At 41.3% G+C, this 25364-nt stretch overlaps 1 protein-coding gene across 1 annotated transcript in view; it reads right to left on the bottom strand.

Moving 5' to 3' along the window:
- LOC143318355 (uncharacterized) overlaps positions 1 to 25364 on the bottom strand; it is a 63924-nt gene that overhangs the window by 32867 nt on the left and 5693 nt on the right. The window contains exon 3 of the mRNA XM_076726587.1: positions 21097 to 21144. Coding sequence (XP_076582702.1) covers positions 21097 to 21144 — 48 coding nt within the window. The remainder of the gene's footprint in view (positions 1 to 21096; positions 21145 to 25364) is intronic.

A 25364-nucleotide genomic window follows, 5' to 3' on the forward strand; every position in this document is an offset into this window, starting at 1 on the left:
AAACTCGAAATGGAAATGACAGTTACATAACAGCCCAGATGGACGACATGACAGCTGGCCAAAAGCGAAGCCGAATATCTCGGTCGCCCCCTGGAGGCTGGCTGCAGTAGAGGTCCTAAACCCCGCCCCCCTGCATCCTGCATGCTAGCGGATTGGACGTGGGCCGAACAGCTCTGATGTATGTTCATTTTCTGCTCAGTTTAATTTTAATCAGTTATTTGATGCCATAAAAAAGGGGCGTGACCTCATGATTGACAGCTCGTGTGCTTGAGAAGGAGTCGGACCGGTGTATGGGCGATATCGCGGCTCCACATGACGATCGTTACTGCGCCGACCACGCCTCCAAATGACGGGATTTATTTTGGCTTTTGTGCAGCAGGAGGAGGCGGAGACTGATCGTCCATCTTTACATGCAGTCTACAGAGTTTACAAAAGCTGCTTCAGCCTCAATAAGTGACTCAGATCACTGCGAGGACGCTGCAATGAAAGAAAGATTTTATTGCCTTACGATAATTAGCTTCCTGCAGTATAAATGAAAGTACAATCAGAACATTGTCACTGTTGAATTCTGCTTGTGTTTGTCACAGACTTTTTGAGTAACGTGTAAATTATACTATTTTTAAGCAGTATCTGGTGTCAGGCTCAAAATAACTGCAAAGAGTCATCCGGTGAAACATTCATGGATGTGTTTCCTGTGTGTGAAATCCAGACAAAGACACCGACCGACAGACAGACAGACAGACAGACAGAGAGTGTGTTGGTGCATTTTGAGGGGGAGGTGTGTGTGCAATGTGAAAGTCACACATTCGCCCCTCTGAGCTGAAAATCATTTATAGGCCTACGAGCAGTTTGCTTTGCTTCGACTTGACTTTTGTCATTTTTGTGATGTTGTCATCAGCTTAGCCCAGATGCTGGGAATTATTGGAAATTTTGAAAACATGTGGAAAGCTTTCAAGTAGCACTAATTCATCCTGTGAGCTTATCATGCCTTTCACTTTTGTAAAGCCACATAACCTACACGATTATTCAGCGCGTCAAACTCTTTAAGCTTCAGAAATCAAACAGAAAATGCAAAAGCATCCGACTTTAAAACGTAAAACTGAGGACGAGCACATGCACGACCGAGGCGTCCCCGCTCAGTAAACTTGCTCTGAATCAATCAAAGCGAGTAGAGGCGATTGCCTATCTCACAGATAGCTGCAGGGCAAAAGTTGCACAGCACAGGGCCAGGCAAAAACAAAATCTTAAGGCTGATCTATTTTCTTGTTTGGAAGTAATATGAGTTCCAACATACCTTCTTGTGATTTAAATCAAGGTCATTAACTGTGATGTGTTGGAGGATGCAGAAATTGGGACATTAATCCCGAGGAAATAGTTATCTGCCTGAGGAGGTGTGATCAGAATGCAATGGGACGGGATAGCGCTGGATGAAAAATGTGACAACAAGTCTATGTCACCAGACATTATCTTCCACAAGTTTTGCACATAACTCCTGAACTATTCAAGATGTCACTGAGGGAGGAAAATCTAGGACCGTCGCTCTCGTTCCCATGAGCCTCATTTTCTCAGCTATTTATTGTGTATTGCTGAAATTCTCCCTCTGTTCTAGGTCTGCCTCTCAAGAGGAAAGACACATTAACAACAGGATCCACTTGCATTTTAGATAAGAGTAATGGTTGACTCAAAGAGGTGTGAAAGCCTTGAAACAGGCTTATATAAGCGAGGCCATTATTTCTAATTTTCCTTGTTTAATTATATCGTACAGTAGAAGAAACCTCTGGTTGCTGATCTGCTCCTGTTTTATTTCTGGATGTTTTCTTGTTAATATTCAGTATAAAGTAGATTTCCATTTCATACTTATGTCAGTGTTGTCATGTCAGTTAATGGGTCCTCCACTCTAATAACCCTCTGAATTCCCTCTAGCGCCACCTGTAGGTCAACCTTTGAACTTCGCTCCACCGTGACGCTGACTTTAGGTTTTTCTGGAATATCCCTGCCATGATTTTATGGATTATTGTTACGACATTTGGTACAGACATTCATGGTTCCCAGAGGATGAACTGTAATAATGATCCCCTGATCTTTGAAAACAAGCTAAGATGGTGAACATCAAGCGGCCTAGCATTAACATGTTAGCACTGCGAGCGTGTTAGCATGCTGATGTGAACATTTAGCTCAAAGCACTGCTGTGCTCAGCTGAAGTCTCTGAACATGTTTTAGCTTCTGTCAGAGAAACTCAACACTTCCTTCACTGAAGCTTCACATTAAAGTCTGTCCAGCGGCTCAAAGGGAATCGTCCATTACGACAGCAGCGCTCAGAATTAAACCGCGATCTCAAACCGTGTTTCTGTCAGATAAAACCGGAGCAGCGGAGTGACTCTGACTGATGTGACGCTGATGGACGCTCGATCACACACATTTGAAGCTGTAGAATATGATTTTTAGACATTTTTGATTATGATTAAATCCACCTTCTCTCTTCTTCTCTCCACATTGTTCCGTGTGTTAGAGCCTTTTCTGATTTCCCTCTTTTATAAGGAGATTTAGATATTCTGTGCATGTATTAATTAGTCTGGTGCATCTGCAGCTTGTGGCAAAGGTAAATCCCTTTGTTGGGAATTGGCAGGTGTATGAAATGTCTGAGAGCTCCTTGTATTTTGTGTAGCTGTCCGTGTCCTAACATCTTACTTGCACATTTTACAGACTTCACATTTCCTACGACTGAATTCTGCACTGAAGGTTAGAAAACCAGATTAGATCTGTGTGTATAAAATGGGATTTCTTTCTACATCAAACTTAAATTGTGAGCCAAGGAGATTAGCTAAGCTAAACCCAATCTAATTTAAGCTTTGCTCTCCAATTTGCATATTCTGTAGCTATAAGATAGGATGATTCACCTTTTACACTTTCACAGATGGGATCATCAAGGATCAACTGATGCATCAATGTATTTAGATTTGCCTTTTTTTCCGGCATTAAGTAGCTTTTGATAAAGTCTTAATTTCCTTACTACATCATTATTAGCGTTTGATACCAACGTGCCATCTGGCAAATGTTAAAGCACAAGCAGATAAGAATTCATAATGAATATGGTTGACTCTATGACAGATTGCAATAAAAGAGAGGGGCTGTGACAATTATCGCAGAGACAGAGCGTGAGGGCATTTGACAATGTGGCAGGCCTGCACTTGCTAATTGCAAAGCTGCTCATACATTCCCACTATCTCACCGACCATCAGAATTCCTTTATGTGCAATCACATCTTTTGTTATGTTTCCACTCCTAAAATCCCGCTCTCCTGCACAAGACAGACTGTGTACTTAACTGGAGTTTTATTTAGCTGTTAAACTGAGTTCAGCGATATATAACAGAAGACCTATAACACTTTCCCACCTACACATGGTGAGAATGAATCCAAATTGTTCCATTTCGCAGCCGTGTCAACTCCTCCCCAGCACCACCTGTCATCAGGATATTTTGCAGCAATATCAGAGGAAACACTTTGGAGATTGTGTGAGCTGTATGCTTTCATCAATGTCCCTTAATTAAATCTACCTTTCCCCAGGCTCTCCCATGATCTCTGCAAATAAAATACAGAGTAAACACACCTAATTAAAGAAGTTAAAACACAACCCAACCAGGTTCTGCCTCAATGTCAGTGGTTGGCATATCTGCAGAGGCTCTGCAGTGCGCTGTAATTCCTCCCCGGCTCACAGTCGGTGCAGGCTAAAATCATGTGTCATTAGTAAATTACACAGGTGCCAGACTGAGTTATCATCTTGAGTATGAAAAGCTTCATAATAACCTAAGGAGGTGCTTCTAAAACGGTCCTATCTTTTAAGCTAAATGAACACGCCACACTGATATGAGATTATCCAGCTTTAGAGCAGACACTGTTGCCCCGAGGCCTGCAGCCAGTTTATGATGCACTATTTTCCCCTAATCTTTTTCAACCTCAACAAGCACAAGTGCAGGCTAAAAGGAAGAAGAGAAGGGAGAAAAATGTGTTGTAGGTACTAAATTTTGAAGTTCTTTTTTTAAACTGCTGTTTCCAGAAAAGCCTCAGACTGGCTGACAGCGGTGGCGGTGGCGGTGGGGGGGGGGGGCTCGCTGTTATGACATTCCAGCTGTAGTGTCTTTCACCCCGACGCCTTATGGAGGGACGGATGCTTTGTTCAAGCAGTTGCATTACAGCAACCAAAGAATTCATTCTTCCTCAGCACCTACATAATAAAAAATAACTTGGGGATTCATGTTCCGGACATCTCTTTGGTTAAAGACAATCATAAGAAATGACACAGTTGGTCGTTCTGATCTTTCCACGGCACAAATTCTTTTTAGCCCTGAATGTTTGCTGCAAAACAATGATCCTGAATTATAATAAATGGGAATTACACTTTAAGAGACCTTTAATAGAGTGATGACAAATAAATACTGTGCTTTCTACTGTGAAGTTCATCTAATTATTTGACTCCCACCTCTACAAAACATTAGATATGTCCATGTGTGTGAAACTGGGGGGTGTCAGGGGCTCCTGGACCACTTAATTAACATCTAAAAACATAAAACACATTTTTTAGGGCCTCAATTTTAAAGATCTTTTAATTACTTTCTATTTTTTTAAACTGTGAAGTTTGTTTTCGTGCTGAAGCAGTGCAGAAACAGTGACAGTGACCAGACAGCTCCTGTGCAGTTTATCTCACTGCTGCCACATTAAACCGGACTTATAGTTGGACTTTACGACAGAAGAGATTAAGAGATAAATAAAATCTAAAACAGCCTCACTTAAGTTTTTTACAGCTCCTCAAAAACTGGTTATAAGTACAGTAACTCTGTTAAACATGAAATATTCACGACTGAACAAGGAAGAGAGAGAAAACACAACTTCAGATCTTATTTATCAAGAACGTGATATCGGCCTCTTCAGGACTGCGGGGGTGTGGTTTGATCAGATTTGACTGACTGCTGGCTGGCAACCGCTCAAAATAAAATCCTGATTGGTGCACAGAAGTATGTGACATCATCCTTTCCAGCTAAGGCCCGCCCACAGAGAAACACACAAAAGAAAGCAGCAAAAAGTCTTTGTACTGTGAAATGAATTCATGCGAGGTGTGAGTCAGCTGTAAGAGAAGAAACGGACGAGCAGATTAACAGAAGTGACTGCTTCTATCTGAGAGCGTGTCCTATGAAAACATGTTGGCTTAGCAGCCCATAATTTACTCTGCAGTCCAGCGGGCCTGGTGCATATTTTACTGAGCCGCTCAAACATTGTCAAACAGAGAGACTGCCATATTTAATCAAGATTAAAGGAGATAAGAGCAGAACAGGTGACTGTGAGAGTACCCAGGATGTTTGCAGATCCAGTGTGTAACTCATGACACCACTGCAACGTGTTTTAGAGCGCCAGTGTCGAAGGGAAAGACGTGTACGGCCGAAACGTTGGTGCCACTTTCTAACATTTAGCTTCTCAGCAAACGTCGATGTGCACATTAATGAGCGCTGAGTTGGCTTTGAGTTCTTGCACCGTCTGCCCTGTGATTTGGATATGAGTTTACATAAAAATGTAAAAAAAAAAAAAAAAAAAAAAAAAAATGCTAGAAATGTCAAAATTAAGAGTATTTGTCATCATTCCATGATTGTTTTTGATGAACGTTTTCAGTGCATTGATTCAGAAAGTCAAGTTTGAAAAATAAAAAAGACTAAAATATTCCAAATAAAAGGCCTCTGTGCTTGGCTGAAGGGGAACGTTGGAATATTAATAAGGAATGCGACAAAGGCTGATGGAAAGTGATTTTCCAGAGTACTTTCTCAGGTCACAGTACCTGCTTCTCCTTCCAGGCCTCCAATCCACCAAAACCCCAAACAGAAGAATACAAAGAGCAGAGCTGTTAGAGGTTTACATACAGAAATCACTTTAAAGGAGGCCATTCTGTGTAAGTCCTTTTCTTTCTTTTATATATATATAAAGTAAGCATATTTAGCAGATAGTATAATTACACTATTTGTTGCTGCTTCTAAAGTAAAGGAATACTTCATCCTCTGTTAATGTGAAGCACAGATTTACAACACAAACTTAATGATCAACACCTAAAACAGGACAAAAAAAGAAAAAAGAAAAAAACAAACACAAAATGTCTGTTGGAATAGAAATGGCTAAAAAGTTGTTTCCAACATAAAAAAACACAAATAATTTGACTGAGTACTGCCTGAAAATGTGTTTGTCAGTCTATTGCACTTCCATTTGTAAGGCCTCCAGTATGTGACTGTCCAACGCTTATCTCTCCAGGACTTATAGGAGTTAATGAGAGCAGCTTGACAATGTGAGACTACCTGGAGCCTGAGGGTCTGTCGGGGAGTGAGTAAACCATTAGCCCTAGCCCCGGGGCGAATGGCTCCTAAAAAGTAGAGAGTTGTGCAGCACCGTTTCAGTCTCCATGCAAAGGCAGATACTGGCTGGTATTTACTGGAGACAGGGACAAGCTGCTTTGTCCTGTTACTGCCACTGCAGATATCTAATGCTGTGTACTGTCAGAAACCTGAAGCCCGAGCTCGTCAAAACAAGCCACAGATATAACACTGACATACAGTAATCCCTGCAACCAGCACACATGCACCGGCTTTTTAGCAAGGCAGCGAGAGTTGATACAGACAAGAGTAATGGGTCTCTCACCTGTAACATGATTCTGTCTTTAGAAGGAGGCCTGAGGATGGGTGGGTGTGCCCACCCTCAGTCCTCCCAGTTGGACACCGCTATTCTGCAGCTCATTGTCTTTGTGTGATGGGTCAAGAAGATAAATCCTCTTAGCTCTCGGGTTTTGCAAACAGCCACAGAAAAATGATAGCCCTGGGAGCATATTTTTGGCATCATATAAATAAGAAATGAAAAAAAAAAAAAGAAAAAGAAATTATACCCCTGAAAGAGGCATCTGGTTTGCAAGCCTTGTAGGGATCCACAATCACAGGCCTGTGATCCACTTTTAGATACCAAACCATGTTGGTAACACTTAAATAAGCAATGTATGAACTATTAATAAATGCAAACGCACTTAGTTGTGAGCAGATGTGAGGATATCTTTGACGTAACTCCTCTTCAGCGTTCAGGACTGCTTACAGTGAATGAATGACGATAACAGCTGTAATCAAACAGTCACATATCATCTTAAACCTGCTGTTTGTGCACATCAAGCTAATAAATTCCATTTAACTCACTGCAAAATTATGATAAGCCAACATATAAATATCTTAACACAGTAACTGCAAACTTTTAAACACTGCAAGCGCGTATCTGGATATTAGTGCTACTTGTGTGTGTTTGTGTGTGTGTACTTGTACAGCTATCTTTGTGAGAACCCGTTTGAGTTTTAGACTTTGGGAGGACGTTTTTGGAAAGTGAGGACATTTTGTCTGGTCCTCACTTTCAGGGAGACCTTCAAAGGACGGTTTGAGGGTTCAGATGTGGTTTTGAGGGTTAGGTTAGAATCAGGATTTTAGGCGAGGGTAAGGGGCCGGGGGACACATTAAGTCCACGAGCGTCCTCACAAGGATAGAAGTTCAAACGTGTGTGTGTGTGTGTCTAAGGGACACACGGACGCTTGCACATGCGTGGGAGTGTTTCTAAAATCCCACACAGTCATATTGCAATGCCTCAGCAAAGCTCTTGATTAGTTGTGGTTTTATGTTTGGATGGTCCATTTAATTAGGTTATGTACGAGATAAAGGCCAGCCAAAAGTAATCACAAGGATTATTTACTCCTGTTAATTGAGGTTCCATCTTAACACCACAACTAAAGGTTAATGTTCTCTTGGTATATTATTTACTGTCCACGCTCCAGAGCCTGGCCTGCACCACAAACAGCGGAGGAGGGAGGGGAGACTCCACAGGTATGGGGGGGAAATGGAGAATGATTTGTAGAGTAATATTGACAGTAGTTGAACTCAGCCCCTCTCTAAGCCTTCTGAAATACTGCACGGTCTTCATTTTAATAATCTTTCTGTGGCTCAGGTGTGATGCTCAAGTTTCCTGGAGCTTTAGGTGGGTGCAGCCCATCGCCACTCCTAATCTCTCCTTTAACTAACCACAGATAATTCTCCATGCACATGTAAATCACAGAGCGAGCTTTAGAGTGAATTGAAAGGTAGATTTGAAGTGACATTGTGTGATTAATTCTGCCGCTCTCTAAATGACCCTTCGTTCTGTCTTCATAGGAAAGCTGTTCTAATAGTCTTTCCAATAGTGATTAAAATTACAAAAATGTGAACCTGTAGGTTAATAAAAATGGTAATTTAACTAGTATCTGATTTAATTGACTCTGAAGAAGTACTTAAACGTGTTTGCACTCTGGAAAATCTACATGGCTCAGCGGCAAAGAAATTGGAATATCCAGCTGTCAAGATAATAAATTTGACTATTTCATCACTGTAATCTTCATACAATCTCCCTTTGTGCTGGTCCCTGCCGCTCGCCGCTAATGTAATAAATCACCTCCATGTTTGGAATTGTTTCATGTGTTTTAGAGTAATTGTAATATACTCAAAAGACCCCAAGTGTGGTGATCAGCCGGTGTTCTTAACCTTTGTAGATTCAAGATTTGGAAAGTTTAACTTGACTTTCCACCTACATTAAACTTCTGCTGTGCTACTGTAAGAATGGCTCCATCAGCACGGGGGGGTGGGGAAGATTTCTACAGTTCCACATGGTGGTTTATTGGAAAGCCCCCATTTGGCATAAGAAGACAAACTCGTTACAATAATGTATATTAATCATTGATGTCTGTAAACTCAGAGGACGTTTTCTGATTTCTTCTTTTCTCTTTGTTCTGTGCTGTGCTGCAACTGTTAGTTGCTGGTGACACATGAGCACGGCTTATTTTAATAAAATCAATTAAAATTAAGACTCATTTGCTTGGTAAAGGATGCTGACATTCTGCTTGCACTGTTAATGTAAATAAATCAGACAGTTTCATTTTACGTTTGGCCCTTTTCAGGCAAAAAATAGGTTTACACTACAGGAAAGTTATATTCTTTAACATTACATGAAACCAACCTGTTAATATTTACAGTCTGCACATCATTATTATTATTATTATTATTTTTTGTAGTTGTCATACAATGTATTTACATGCAGTATCATTAACTGTCTTTATTATAGTTTTCAGTGTTAGTACGAGTCCTCCATCCCTCTGCCGTGTCTGTATTTATGTTCATAAAAACGTTACAGGTGTAGAAGCTTCCTGAGCCACAGACAGTTTACATTAAGAAACACGTCAGGTCAACATGTTTATACGACATAAATAAAACTGTCAATCTAAGACATCAGGAAATGTTTCCATCAGAACACAGTGCACAGATGTACATTCAGCTCGCCGTGAACCGTCAACGACCAATCACACGCTTCCTTAAATCATCGTCTGACAGTTTTAAAGCGCATGAAAAACTTCTATTAAGTGATTGTTCATGAACGATTCCCTTAAAGTTCTAACACACACACACACACACACACACACACACACACACACACACACACACACAGAGTTTGAAAGACTTCATTGATAATAAATAGTTTTTGTTGTGCAACAAACCCTCAAAATTCAGTTAATCAAATCTCACATGGCTTTTATTTTAAACATGAAATCATTTTTTTTTAATGGGATAAAATGAAATTGAATAAAACTTGAGTAAAGTCAACCTTTGTGATTCCTAACTAAATTAATTAAATCCAATTATAAAGATGGCTAATAAACAATGTGCATACTCTCCCTCTCTGAAGGTCGTTTCATTCATTTAGCAACTATCAGAATGACCTCAGGTGATCAGTCGGTGAGCTGTTCATCGTGGAACCAACGACTTTGGCCTTCAAAATCCACTGAAGAGATACACTAATTTCAACAAACAAGACCACAGGGGATTTGTAGCTGTAGTCTCATGACAGTGGTACTACAGTGCTGCCCACTAGACTGTGCACCACACCAGACAAACTACAGACAAAGGTGATTTTGTTCATGTCAGCATAATGTTCATCCTCTGGAGATGAAAGTACAAAGTGTAAGTCTGCATCCAGTCACGTGTTTGAAACATCGTGCCTTAATTCTACATCTCCAATGTACTTTTCAAAAAATCTAAACAGCAGAAAATCCATCATGGTGGACGTTTATGGTCCAAGAGGCGTTTTTTGTAAAGCACACTGAGCTGGATTTATGGTTTGAGGGCTGTGGCCTTTCCAAAACTGCATTTTTGGATTTTATAATAACATACTGGCACAAACACGAGGTGCCTGATAAAACACATCCTTATCCAGTTTACTACACTCAGGGTTTTGCTGCTACAACTTTACTCGGTCTGGTATGAGCGGTAGCTTACGCGGCTAGCTAACGTTGGCAAACTTTAGGTAAACAGCGCTGTGACACTGACATGAATGAGATTTGCCTTTATGACCTTTCTCTAATGTGCTACTGTTTCAGCATTTACCATGATCTCACAGCTGATGTTTGTGGCCCCCAGTGCATGACAGTCAGAAAAAGACTCTCAGTCTTACTTCACAGGTCGTTTAAATGATCTGTCTCTGCTCCATTCATTCACTCCAAAAATGAGTCTTTCAAATGTGAATATTTGCTTGTTTCCTTTATCTTCTCGTAATGTGAATATCTTTTTTTGACTCTTAGTTGCAGTTGCTTCTTTTTTATTTTATTATTGCCAATTTATTTATTTACATTTTTAGGGAAATGTTTGTTTGTGTTACCAGTAGACCAACCAGATGTGCACTGAGGACGTTGCCTTTCACAGCCGGCACTTTAACCTCGAGGCACCCCGGGGTTCTGGGTAATTGTGATTAACTGTGAAAATAATCAACAGATGAATCAACATGAAAATAACCTTTAGTTATAGCTTTAATCCAATCCAGTGCTTAATAACTAGCTTTAATTTTTGCTCTCATCATAAGAAAGAAAGCGCCAGTTCAATGCAAACACTGTAAATGTATACGATACTATACTGTACTACATACAGGTTGTATACTACTCTATACGGCCTGCTCACACTTAAAGCCTGTGTGTGCGGGATAATGATGTGGAGAGATTTCTGGAAAGACTTCTGGAAAGAGACAAAATAATATGATGTGTTGCAGTGTCTGCAGCCAAGGTAATTACTGTGATAAAACAAAAACAGTTGTGAATGCTGCTCAGGCAGCGTCTTGTGTAGATATATTAGAATTCTACTGCGACTATTAATGAGTGAGTATTACCCAATGTGTAATATTACTTATTACTGCACCAGTGCTTAAACACTGAAAGAGCTGCACATCTTAAACCTCCCAAACTGTTTCTAAACAGTTTCTCAGTGGACAGTTGAACTTATTTGAGGTCTTAATGCAGCAATATCAGATTTGGTTTCATGGTGTTTGCAGGTTGGAATTGGTTTAAATAGGCCATAGGAAATTGACTCCATTTAATCTGAGCATTGAAATGTAGACCGTGTAATCAGTTCTCGTTCACATGTGGGCCAAGATAAGGCTGGTTTTATTTGTGTGTAAATCTATCCTGAGAGGCCTCATTCTTGGCTGTGGCTTTAGTAAGCCATGCCTCCGAGCTATAGCAGCGTGTGTGTGTGTGTGTGTGTGTGTGTGTGTGTACATAACTGGTCCTTCACTTGGGTCCCCACCCTCTGCCTCAGGATCCTTGTGTAATTGAGAGATGATCTGGGCATCGCACACAAAGCATGGTCACACTGCCTCAGGAAGTGAGCACAATAATCTTTGTAACAAGGCGAAGAAGCCTCTTCCTCTCTCATTGTGGAAATAAGGAAATGTAACTCAAGGGGAGATAATATAATTCCTTAAGTGTATTGTTCAATGCGAGACGAAGATCTACAGAGGTTACCTTTAAGCGAAAGTAAAATCTGACACGGACAGCACGACACACCTCCCAACACCTCAGAATCGCAGTCCGTGCTGCGTATGAACACTGTACTCTTTGTTTCAGTAAAAGTTGCAGTGTAATACAATACGTGCATGCATTCTTAATCATCTGCATCCATATCTGTTACTTCAGCTCCGCGGAGGCACAATGCATTATGAGGAAAACTTGATGGCAAGTTGTCACCTGAGCCTCATTCCCTTTAATTACATCCGTTGCGTGGACATATATGCATACAAATGGCTTATTTGAAGAGTGGATGAAAAGGAGTTCATTTGAAAAACTACAACAAAGCCATTTGTTCCTACCAAAACAGCACTCGCTGTATGACAAATCATGCTTTAGTCTTATGAATAATTCTCAAATTCTAAGCAATCACGTTTTAAAGATATCGTAAATCCTGTTTAAATAGCCTCATTCATTACACGGCGGATATGGGAGGGATGCTAATAAAGTGTTACGTCTGAAATTGTCACTGACTTCATGCGTTGCTGGGAGATGTTCAGCGCAGAGCTGATGTATGGTGCGACTGACTGTATGGTGATGGAAATGTCGCTGTGGCCTCGTTAGCATTCCGCTGTAACCCTCGGGCAGGGGTGTCAGATTCTCTCAAAATTTACAGCTCAGTTTGGAAACGAAAGACTCTGTGCATAATGGCTGTGAGGGGCCTTATAATGAAAATACTGATCCACACTAGCAAGGTCTGCTATGAAGAAGACGCTGATTGATGATCAACTACATATGTGAAAGGTTAGAACTGGCCAAAAGCAGCAGAAACATGAAGCTGGAATAGTTGTTATTAAATGCAGTTTATGTAAGTTTTACTTTCCTATGTTATTTTAATCACTTTGGCCACTAAGACAACTGCTGTACGCAGATGAGTCCAACATCATAATGCTTCAGGCCGACCGCCGAAGCAGCAGGCTCAGGTAGTTATCAGGAGGGTTTACGTGCAGCTTTTTAATGCCAACAAATCATTATAACGAGGCATATGTTACGCCTTACTATGAGCAGAACACAAAGCAAAAACAACATTATGAAAAGTCAATACCATAAGAATTGTCATCAAGCATATTATAATCATAATGAGTTAAAAGCATTAACTTGTGTAACATTCATTTGATGATCATTAAAAAGGTTATCCTCTTAACCCCCACCAACCTGCCAGGTGGTCATTACAAACTACTGCCATGCACCAAACACTGAACAAACCCACAGAACTTCATGCTAAAAGATGAGCCTGATTATTTTTATTTCTTTACTGTCACCAAATAAGAAGAAGAAAAACAAAAGGATTCGATGTAAACACTTGCTAGCACACCAAATCTGTGTTAATCCACAGCTGAAAATAGTCCCAGATGAACACACTGTTTACTTGTGTTTGAGTGATGTTTGCTCAAACCTACAGCGCCCAGCTGTTCTTGAAGAAACAGTTCAGGCTTTCTTAAAAGACAAAGTAAGATTCTGAGTTCAAGCCTTCAGCAGGAAACAGTGGGCTGATTCCACAGACAGGACAGACTTCAGAGAGCATCGACAGAGGGACAAACACTGTGTCGGTTCAGGTCATTTCATGGGAAACATTGGCAATAACACAAGTACAAACTCTGGAAAGTCTTATCTAAATCCTAAATCTGGAAAATTTCCAAAGATACCAAACATGAATCTGGGAGGTATGTGTACGAAATGACGCACCAGACACTTGGAAAATTTCCACCTGATGGGATGAAGCAGTCCTAGCAAAGATGGAATCCTCCGAGTGAACGTTTCGCTCAGTGTTAGCGCTGCAGCTAACACACTGTATTATCACAATTGTGTCATTATCTTCATTAAGTGGTTACTTGTCTGGTCTACAAAATGTCAGCAGATATTGAACGATGCCCATTGCTACAAACGTAAGATGACATTTAAAAATGCTTTTGTCGGACCAACAGTTCAACACATTCAGTTCACGATCACAGACGGCAAAACAAACAGAAAGTGGCTGAAATTAAGAAGCTGGAAGATGTGAATTTTTCCTATTTTTGCAGGCTAAATCTCTACCACGTGCCAGAACTCGACTGAACCCGGGCACCACGTTTCCATTTCAACGTGTCTTAACGTGTTTTTACCTTGATGATTCAGTTTTAAGCACACATTGGCAGAGGCCACAGCTTTCCAACTAAAACCAGAGTTTATTTTCATTTCATCATCAGTGTGGTTTTAACTGGCCAACAACTCTATTTTGATGCTAACAGTGGGGGCTGAAATGATCGTGTTCATATGGATTTACGTTGCTGCTTTTGCCACGTGTTGACCTATATATTAAGACGTTGGATATAAACATAAAAAAATAAATTCAGGACAACTCTGAGTAGCTGCTCTGAACTCACAGGCCTCGTGTAAATGATTACAGGCTTTCAAATGTTCCTGCATGCGGTGCTCTCTGGTTCCTGCTTTAGACGTCTCATTCCTTGAGCACTCTGCTAAGAAGGGTAGAAAATGTGAATTAGAACTAAGCTACTTAACCACAATGAATTAAGGCCTAACATTTGAAAATTTGATACTGAAATTACTGTCATTATGGTGCATTATGTCGGAGCATAATGATTGCTTTGGCGCTGTTTGAAGACAAAGGCAGACTCTGGGGGGAAAGCACAGTCAGAGGAAAAGTTGATTTCATGGCTGTTAATGATATGTGAACTTCAAACCTTAATTTTAGCAGCCATCATTTCCTGCCATTGCACAACTCTTCCTTTGTTAGCTACCTAAATAATAACGCATCTGCAAATGATTTCTCTTTCTCTGGACACGGAGTGAGCCATACCTCCAGACAACTGCTTGTCAGACAGAAAATTACTCGTTTCTTATGTTTGCTTTGTACAACTAGAGAGAGAACAAATGAGAGAGAACACGCCGTGAGGGCTTAAAGGAGAGGATAGACGGTTTTAATCTTTCATCACGAATTGATGGATCTGATGGGTTTAGAGAACGATTTACATTTTGAAACCATATGCATCTTGTGCAAACGTAGGAATAATAAGATATACTGTACTTACGCAGAGCTTTCTTTGGCCTCTGCTGTGTTTTTGTGGGTACAAAGTTTGCACCAAACATCCAGAGTGTTGACAAAGAGATGAACTGCATACCAAGATGTGAGACCACACAGAAACTGCGACCGTGTTTCCTCGCAGCTGTATGATCGAACCACCAAAACACACACATGGAAAATGGGGCTGACTTAGCCTCCATTTTTTAGGATGTTTCCAAGGTTGCAAACAGTGCGTAGCAACTGGAGCTGTTATTAATTCTCCATCAGTTTCAGTTTGGATGCCTGAAAGCCAATTAAAGGAAACTTAATTGAATCAGCCTCAGGACCCTCCCGAACAGGAACTCAAATGAATTGTGCTCGAGGACGGATGGCAGGAAAGAGAAGGAGGGCAAAGAGGTTAAATAAAAAGGGTGAAATTACCAAGAGTCCAAGTCTTTGCTTGGAATAACGGCTGCAAACTGACCCTGCTATGATGTAAATTCAATCTTGTTTGCAACCTTATCCAACCAAACCAGATGCTGTGGTTTTTGTTTTTTCTGTCTGGTGACATCATGACTCTTCAGTCTAAACCTGACAAGTTTCAACCAAAATTCAGAGTGGAATTTGCACCAAACACAGATGCTACACTTATATTATAAGTACTCAAATAAAAACAAGGTTCAGTTTTCAAAAAAACATTCATGATGAGAAATTAGAATATACACATGATTGGTGTTTGCTTACAGCTTGTGTACTAAATTGGTCAAAACTGTGATTACTAATCAAAGAAATTTGTTTATTTGCATTTTCGAAGTTTTTTTTTTTAAGGGTTTCAGCACACCGTCCCACGATTCATACGGCGTCATTACAAAGACGAGATTTGCAACAAAGTTCAGACATTTTGTCAGGTTTAATATATTAAATGGTATATTATGGTAATTTGATTGGTAGATTCATGTCGGCAGGCACTAAAAAGAGTTTGTAACATCACTTCAATCAACCGGCCACACAGGCAGCTCACTAGCTGTGGCGTTAACGTTGTTAGCTGTGGCTCAGTCCCATCTGTGATTTCAGAACCGCCTACATATTTCCACGTAACTGCTGCATTGAGTGGCTCTTTTCCACAATGTAAGACGAATAAAACACTGAGTGTACGACATATGAGCAGCTCAGCAGGGGTTAAGAAAATGGGAACAAAAAGTGGGAATCAGTACCAACGCTACCAAGCTGGGCTAGCTAGCATCCACTTTCCAAATGGACGCTAGCGTGATGGATCCTCTGATGAGTGGCGTCAGTGGTTGATAACTCACACTGGGTTTGTTGAACAGGGAGAAAACAATATTTTCAAACTCTGATTGTCAGTTCTGTCAGTAGCAGCTTGCACTACAGACGCTGACAGCGCGTTAGCTGTTAGCTATGTCTGCAAATGTCAGTCAAACACTGCCAGGGACCATTTTACCCTCTTTTGAAAGATTTCATATGACCTCACACAAAAAGTGAGAAGAACGCAAATTTCAGGTTAACGTTAAGAAAAAGGCTTATATTGAAAAAAAATTAATTCAATGTTGTAACTTAAAGAGAGAAAAAGAAAAAGCTCCATTTGAAGAGATACACAGAGCAAACACCTTTCTCTTTCCTGCTGGTGTGTGTCTGTTGTTGTACTTCAGCAGTTCATATGAAGCAATGTGCACACACACACACACACGCACACACACACGCACACACACACACACACACACACACACACACACACACACTACCTCAAGGCCATGTTCCATTGTCCTGGGAAAGCCACGAGGAGGAATTCCTTTCATGTGTCATCTCCTGTCACAGTGCTGTCCTGACAGAGGCTTAGTGACATACGAGAGGCCTCAGCAGAATGTCCTGCTTTTAGTCAAATGAAGAGTCTGGCAGCTGCTGCATTCATCAAAATCAAAGGATAATCTGCTTTCCATATAAAATCAAGTGATGATTAACATTTTTTTTTTGGGAGGGGGATGGGAGCGTAAACCCTAACACCTTTAAGGAGACACTTGAGAGACAAGGGGCGGGAAAAGTTCCAAAATGGTGCAGAAGAAGATTTGAAGTTACATTAACGTAACGTATAAACTAAGCTGTCGGGTTAGAGTGTTGCTCTGTCTGCACCAGATCCTAAATTATAACTTTAATTGCCCCCTGCCACTTAAAACCAGTTCATTTGAGGTGCGATGTCATTCTTAAACCCAGATCTAAATCAGAGTGGGCGCGAGCTGGAAAGCGCTAACACTATAAAATGTTTATATTTTATAAAAGAAAATGTATAATCTGTTTTATTGTCTGCAATAAAATGCTTCAGAAACGCTCCATTTTTATCATCAATCACCAAGATTTAATTTTAGATGGAAGATAGGAGGCAGATGCTTTTTGAGGCAGTAAAGAGCAAACTAGCAGATTTAGCATGTCTGCAGACGTTTTCTACCATCTGCTACTGAGAAAGAGAGGACGAAAAAACAAAACATAAAAACAAATAAAACTACATATATACTTATGTATATAAAAAATACAGTATCTGACATGTTCTCATGAAATCCAAAAAGGTTGACAGGACCTGCATCTTTGTTTCAGTTTTCAGTTTGACTGAATTCTTTCTGCTTGTATCAGCGGTCGACCGGTTGTGTCAAAGGGTTTTAATATACATATTTGTGTAGAATTTGAAATCAAGCAGAGACATTTCAGACACACGTCTTACAAAGCCTTGTGTCCGTCACAAAAATTAAAACTGAATTTATTACCAGACAACGACAGTAAAAGCGAAGCAGCGCCACACTGATGACGTTACGTTCCCTGACAGGTATAAACTTTAGATCTCCATTGTACTAACATGGCTCCCACAGTTACTGAATCAGGTGAAGAACCCCATCTGGTACCAAGAATGACTGTTTTTTTAATAAGAGTGCATCATTAGACACAGTCTATGCTCCTCACCCCTGCTCTGTGTCAGACAAGGGCTAATCAGGACCAAGGAAAGGAGCTGTGAATCTCTTCCTCCTTCACAACTCCCCACCAATGTCTTCTCCACCGGAGTTCAATCAAAGGGAGCAGAGGCCATTAGGCGGCTCTGGACCTCCTTTTCTTTATAATTACACCCTCCTGGATTGACCGAGCACCAGCTAGCCCTCTGCTATTTGCGGTAATTAGTCCAGAATGTGAGCTGTCAACATGCAAAAATCGTGCCAGTAGGCCCACAATGCCACGGCCACCCCCACCGTGTTCAACAACAAGCACCTAGCCTCGGCCACTGGAATGCATTAACTTTCGCCTCTCTTTTTTTCCCTCGGCGACTCATGTCAAATCCAGGTCCCTCAGAACAAAATCTTAATAATTAACTGGCAAATTTTAACATGATTGCTTGTGACACACCTACTCTGGTAATTATTGCTTTGAGGCCATGTGCTAATGAAATTAATGCATTCATTGCCCCAACAAATTAGCATAACTCATACAAATGGCCCACATTTGAGACCCCGTTGGAAAGCATACAAGAAAAAGCAGCATCAAAAAGAAAAAAGCTGGAAAATGAAATGCTTGGCACATCGAAGTGGAGGCTGTATGATGAGCACTGCTTGCTCAAAGTCTTAATAGCTAAAGGCTCTTAATGTTAACCAAGGGTGATTGTAGTAATGCATTACAGAGTGATAGCAGCGCAGGACAAAATGATTATCACTATCATCATTATAGTCGTTGCTGATCTACATATACATCCCTCTCTGGACAAATATTAAATGGCTGTGCCACTGCAGACATTAAAATGTTATTATACTGATGCATTAACTTACTGCAGCAAAGTTCATATCAATATACAGTAGAAGCATCCCAACAATCATTCTCTAAATGGCACAGCTGCCACTCGCAGCATTCACCAGTCCTGCCACTAACCCCTGTTCATGGCTGTTTGGGCTCTCAGTGGGATGTCGCTCAGACATTTACTGGCCGGCATTAATAATTGATGACGATGCCATCGGTACAATGGACGAATACAAGTGCAACGGTCAGTTGGAGATGCTGCAGAAGTGCAAGAAATGTCCCCTCTTCGCTAAAAGAGGAGCAGAGATGGTTGCGACACCTAAAAAATGTGTTTGCCTGCAGCCAAATACTGTCAGGGACACAGAAAAAAACGAAAATGGCTTCCATTTAAAAAACATCGAGTTACATTATTACAGTTAGGTGAGAGTCTGCGGGTTAGCATGACAGCTCATGGTGGTTTCTGCACAACCTCTCCTGATACATGATGGGAACCTCATTTTGTACAGCACATCAGTAAACTGCAGCACAGAATCCTTTATGTTTATATCAGGTTTGGCCCAGTGCATAATATCTGATACAGAATACGAGTGCAGGATGTTTGGTGCTTAATAAATATTACTAAGACATAAAAATATGTGCGATTGATTTTTGTTTGAGCTGCTTTTATTTGTCAAAAATCGAATTATTAAAAAGAAAGGAGAAGGAGTTTAAGTTTTTATTTATTTCTCTGCAGTGACAGCGCGTCCAGGTGTCGTGAATTTTTGGCCCACACTGATGATACTCTCATCTGATTGGTGCATTACCTGTGTGGGCGTCCACTAAAAATACTTCGTAATATTGCTTCAATTCCAGTGGCCACACAGGTAGTTAACCACCCGGGTCAGATGTTGTTAGCTGTTGCTTTGTCCACCTTGTTGTGCTGCTGAGTCATGCTGAGGCTAACTGTGGAAGCAGGTTAACTTATTGGGAAGTAAGAGCTAGCAAGCTAATAAGCCGAGCTAACTAGCTTCAACTTTGTGGGTGGAAATCATATTTGTGGTCCCCAAAATACTGAATTTGTTAAGAGGTAAGCATCTTCAATCAATCATGCTGATTATTATGTTCTTCGTCAAGCTCCTCGCCGTCTCACAACGTATCCTTTAGCGCCTGTGTGCGACGTGCAAAACCTTCCTGCCAGAAAGCCTTTCTAACACATGGCTGTCAAACACGTTCTCAAACTCTCGCTGTTTGATTCGGCTTGGTTAGGTTTAGGAAAGATCGTGAAAAGTCCTGTGCGTGACCCGACCTCCACCCCGACCTCCACCCCTCTGCAGAGTTTGGTGTCAGGTGGAGCTGCTGCTATGAGCATCTAATAACGCCACAGATGGGTTTATGTGGCTGTTAGCTGAAAGCTGTGCGCGTCTCATACGGACGATGAAGCGTACCTTTTTGCCCCGTCGGTAAAAAACTCCAGCTGTGTGTAACAGACATGTTATCTTCTGTCAAAGGAAACAACATCAGGACTCAACTGCTCTTTGGCCCCAAAGGGAGACAAACACAAACTCCTTGATGAATAACAACAATCAGCGGAGACTTCCCCACAGACTAAACGTTTCATTTAACTTCCATCAGTGTGTGAATGTGTGCGCGCACGATTTCATGTTTAAAATATCCTGAAAGGTCGTCGTCAGCGTTACTGTGACATTTTCTTCCGCAGACTGGATCTCTCCCATACATACACACAAGAACAGACAGCGAAGATCACATTTTGAACCCACCGCTGTGGAGCAAACAATGAATAAAACACTCAGTAGTCAGCTTTTGACGCTTTGACCCACGGCACAAGCATGAATACATACAACACATCAACAGCATACTTCCTAATCTGAGATGGTTAGTAATGCGGCCACCTTATCCAGCATGCAAGCCCATCTGTGGTGACACATCAGCTCCACCATTTCATACGAATGAACTCACAAACACAAGACACAATGTGTTGACAGAGAATTTGCATTAGGAATGTACCACAGGAAAGCGTGATTAATTTCTGCTCATGAAATGAATACAGATTTTGTCATTACATGGCTTGTATCCTTTGCCAAATATTGTAATGTTTCTCCCTCCTTTTCCACTGCGAGTGTTCTGCTGCAATAATGAGGAATAAAAGACAGCTTACAGCTCATAAGCAACACAACTGCTGGCAAACCAGCTAAATCACGGAGCAAAACAAAGACCTGATTGCTCATTAGTATTATGGATCTGCTCTGTTTAAATGTGTTTTGTGAGATGCAGCCACTGTTTAACGACTTGAACGGTGTTTGTTTAAATGTGCGCTACCTACATTTCACACATTAAGATTAAAAGAATGAGACACCCTCAGATATCTCGCTGAATTTATCACACACACATCAATACACTTACCTTGGCTTTGCAGGCAATGCATCGCAGCCTGTCTTCACACCCACATCCCTGTCAGGAAACAATATTTAAGAGCAATTTAGCGACAGTGAACCATCACAACAGCAGTTCTACAGCTGGACTTAGTGCAGAACGACACGCATGAGTGACAAATTGTTCGTTTGTGTTTTGATTAATAAAGTAATTAGGTTTGTTTGGGAAATGTGATCTCATCTTTAAACCAAAGCTGCATTGTGTATAACAAGGCTAATTTAATTACAGTACTAAAACCTGTGCAGCACAGGAGCCCTGAGGTGAAAAACAAGACATTTTTAGAAAAAGCTCTCTCTGAGCCATAGAGATAGTAACCACACATCCATAACTACATGTAGTTTGAATGCACAGACTTCCTGTAGACATGACAGAGCTGCTCGTGAAACAAAAATAACATGTTGGCAATAATCTCCAAGCTGGTGCTAACTATCCGAAGATGCTAATAACAAGAAAAGCATTTGCGCAAACACAAACTGCCAAATCCACTGCTAATACGCATGGCATGCAGGAGCACATTTTGATAGATGTTAATGGCATATAATTATAGAACACTGCTATTAGGCAATGTGATTTTATAAAGAGGACCATTGCCCCTGGCACTGTGGCCTGATTGCTGTGAGTGTTGGGCTAATGAATGTAAACCAAGTCTGTTTGCAGTGAGAATTATCAACCCATGAGAGAGAGACTGAGTGAGAGAGGGTGAGGGGCGGCAGCGGGCGGGGGGGTTGGTTCACTATTCACACAGCTCACACTTAAAGGGAAATATAAGCATGCACACTCACTGTCAAGGGCACGCTCGCTGACGTAAACACACACACAAAAACACATCTAATACGTGTCAGCGTGGAAACTCATCTTCTCATTATGTTTTTCATCTCCTCGCACTCGATGCTTCACTCTCCACTGAATCAATGCTATATTTAGCGAGCTGTTAGCATTTTCAGTCCCGCTCCTTTTCTCTATGCTATGTATTTTATTTCAGATGGATGAGGTTACAAATTTTGCAGAGCAATTTTTTTTTTTTTTTTTTTTTGTAGAATGCTATTCCTATTAACTTCAATGGAGTGAAACCAGATGTAAAAAAAAAGGAAAAACATATTTATCTGTCAGAGAAGCAACTTTATAGCATTACTTTGCAAAGCCTTCGTCCTTGTACATTCCCCAGCCCTCGCTGGGCCGGGCAGTGAGACACACCAGGCCACACTCGGCTGGTGCGAGCCATACAGTCCTCCCATGCCCTTGTACTTTGTGCTGCGAGGGTTTTCACCCCTCTAGGAATGCACTCCCTATAATGAGGGTCAGGGGTCAAAGTGCTGCTGCGCCTGGAGGCCGGGATCTCCTAGGCACACTCAGTCACTGACTCTGTCCCTATATTTAAATCCTGCCTCAGGACATGTTTTTCAAAGGGCATCTCCTAACTAGTTCCTGGTTACTAATTAGTTTTGTGCCATGCTATTTGTCTTTGGGAACCTGGGAAGGAGAGGGGGCCACAAATGAGGCAGTCTAAAAAAAGATAGCGTATGGTTTGCCTCAGTGCAGATGATAATCATTCAGATGGTCCTCTGCTGCAAACACGCTCAAGTATGTATCAACAGTTGTGGAAATGAATGCCAGCGCTCGAATGTGTTGAATTCAGCCTGCCCGCTGTTTAGTGACAACATCTGTGTGATACCGTCGTGGGTGAAATGAAATAAGGACGTGGAATTCGCCCTTTTTTTTGTTCGAGCTGCTTTTAGCGGTGGTAACGGTGCATGCTATCACTCCCAGCTGGCTAGCTCTCTCCCTCTCTCTCGCAAGTCAAATCATTATTGGATTACATTTTCTGGCTTCATAAAATGCGGTTAAGAGGCACTTTAGACATATGTGCATGACCTGCTTTCCAGAGATGGCTATCAGAGCAAAAGTGACAGGTCAATTGCTGATTTCTGTTCCGTAAAAGGGAAAGGGCCTCCCTTCCCCGAGCACTCTAAAAGGTCGCACTCCCTCTCCCTCTCTGCTCCTCTCACACACAAAAAACTAAAGTAGTCTCGTAGCATCGGCACACACTCTCAGCAGAGCGTGTGTGGGTGTGTGCGTGTCTCCTTCATGAGCCTGAGCTTGTGTGTCTGTATATAATTGTATAGTGGGAAGACACACACTTAATGGAAGTGGCTCTCCGCTCTGACAGCTGGGTGGTGCTGATGAAAGGTCTGCTGTAGCATGTTGTCTACCACTTGTGGAGTATCCAAAGAGACCCAGAAGCTCAGAGGAGATTCAACAGCAGACACACATTTGATCCTTAATTAATGTAGAACGATTGTATGTGATAATAACTAATTCATCTATTATGTACGGCGCGGTGACTTACAGAAACAGAGTATTCTGGTACAGAATTGGATCTAGATGTTATCGTTTAGAGTTTCACTCTGCGTGTACGTCATATGGGAGCAGGCGTTCTGAAAAACCATACAGATAAATACAGATACTGTACAGTCCAAAAAAGCCTAAGTGACACAGATTGAATTAATTTTCTGTTTATCTGCTCTTTGGCTCTCCAGTCAAACGGCACTTGAGCTGTCTAGTGTTGCACATCTATAAAGCTGGGCGACTGGTGAGATACAGATTTAAAACGAAATGGTCAGAATTAGAGGAGCAGATTCCAAGATACCCCGACGTTAATCAAGCTCCATAAATACTGGATACTTCCTATAAGGTAACCCGATAGTGTCTCTTCATCAGAGCCTCTCTGCCTGTGAAATGCCCTCAAAACTCAAAGCCAAGCCTAGATAACTCTGACAACCTCATCTAGGTTATTTTCTCAGGTGTGACAGAGGTCCCTCAGAGCAGCGTAAGACTACATGCAACAGGCCACGACAAGTGAACTAATCTTGACTGGTGAAACTGGTGGACTTTGCCTTTAACTGACTCAATACTTCATATTGGCAGCTAAACGGCATATTTCAAGATGCGTCACTCGGTTCTGTTTGCACTTAGGGGACAGCTAAACTCCACAAGCTAAAAAGCAAAAGTTACAAATGCCTTTGTGAAGTCAATATTCACCGTCCGTTTGTCTCTGCTTTGGTCTCCACCTTGCAGAGGCAGCTGGATTCACAAGCTCATGAGATCACACAAGATCATGTGAGCTGAGAATCCATCTTGCCAGGCTTCACATTATGTGTTTATGGCCAAACAACGGTGGTGTGGACCAATCAGAGTCCTGTGAGAAACTGGTGGTATCTATGAGTGGGCGTTACAGTGGCGGTTCCTAAAGAGGTTAGCACCGATGCTGCTGTAGCATCAGTTGCATCCAAACTGAGTGAGAGTGAGACCTTTATGGAAAGAAGAGGAAAGAACTGAAGGCTTTTCTCTCTTCTCTCGATCATCTTCGCCAAGAGTTTCACTCTCTACTTCAGCACATTGATCTGACTGGTTGAAGTTAGCCTGTGATAGACGATGATGGACAGATGGTTCGTCCAATCACTGGCCAGTCATTTTTTTGGAAAGAGCCCTTTTCCAAACAGTTTCTATGAATGATTTCCCACATTGTGTAATAATCTATCTGACGCTTCAGGTTAGTCTCCACCAACTCCTGACAAACAAATCTGGCTTTTCTTTGCTAAATGCTTCCCTGTGTTCAGCAGCTAGCCGCTAACTGACAGTCTGCCGTTTGCCGTTTATCAAAGCTTTTTTGCTGACTACTATTAGAGAACCAAACAGTGGGGTGTAAAGCAAAACAATGAGCCAGAAGAGGCTAAAAGGCTCAGTAGAGCTGAGGGGAACTGTAGAGTTGGTGAGTCTCTGTGGGTTTGTGACTACCAGCCTTTTCATATTACACACTGTCACTTGATGAAAAATAGATTGTGCAGCTTTAACTTAAAGAATAAATGGGCTACGATGCTTTCAGCAAGTGCCAGTCATGTGATTATTCTGATGCCATTTAATGTGGTTCAACAGTGATTACATTCCACATAGATCAGTGTATAATGAGTTCAGGCAAACTAAGAAGCTCCTAAAGTACATTTTCATGTCATGTGACAGAAAAACTCATTTGCACACTGAGGAGGTTTATTACTTTTATGAAAAATTTAAGGCGAGGTGTAAAAATCTGCAGTTCATTTTACATTTCCACATCAGCACACCTCTTCGCTTACTTTTTAGCTTTTACTTTTTACTTCTGGGAAAACACTTATACAGAGGCAATTATACATTTTTACAATTCTGGCAGCAGCAGCAGCAGCAGCAGTTGGCTGGGAATTAAT

Source organism: Chaetodon auriga, chromosome 3 (assembly GCF_051107435.1).
Source record: "Chaetodon auriga isolate fChaAug3 chromosome 3, fChaAug3.hap1, whole genome shotgun sequence".
NCBI classification, from domain to species: Eukaryota; Metazoa; Chordata; class Actinopteri; order Chaetodontiformes; family Chaetodontidae; genus Chaetodon; species Chaetodon auriga.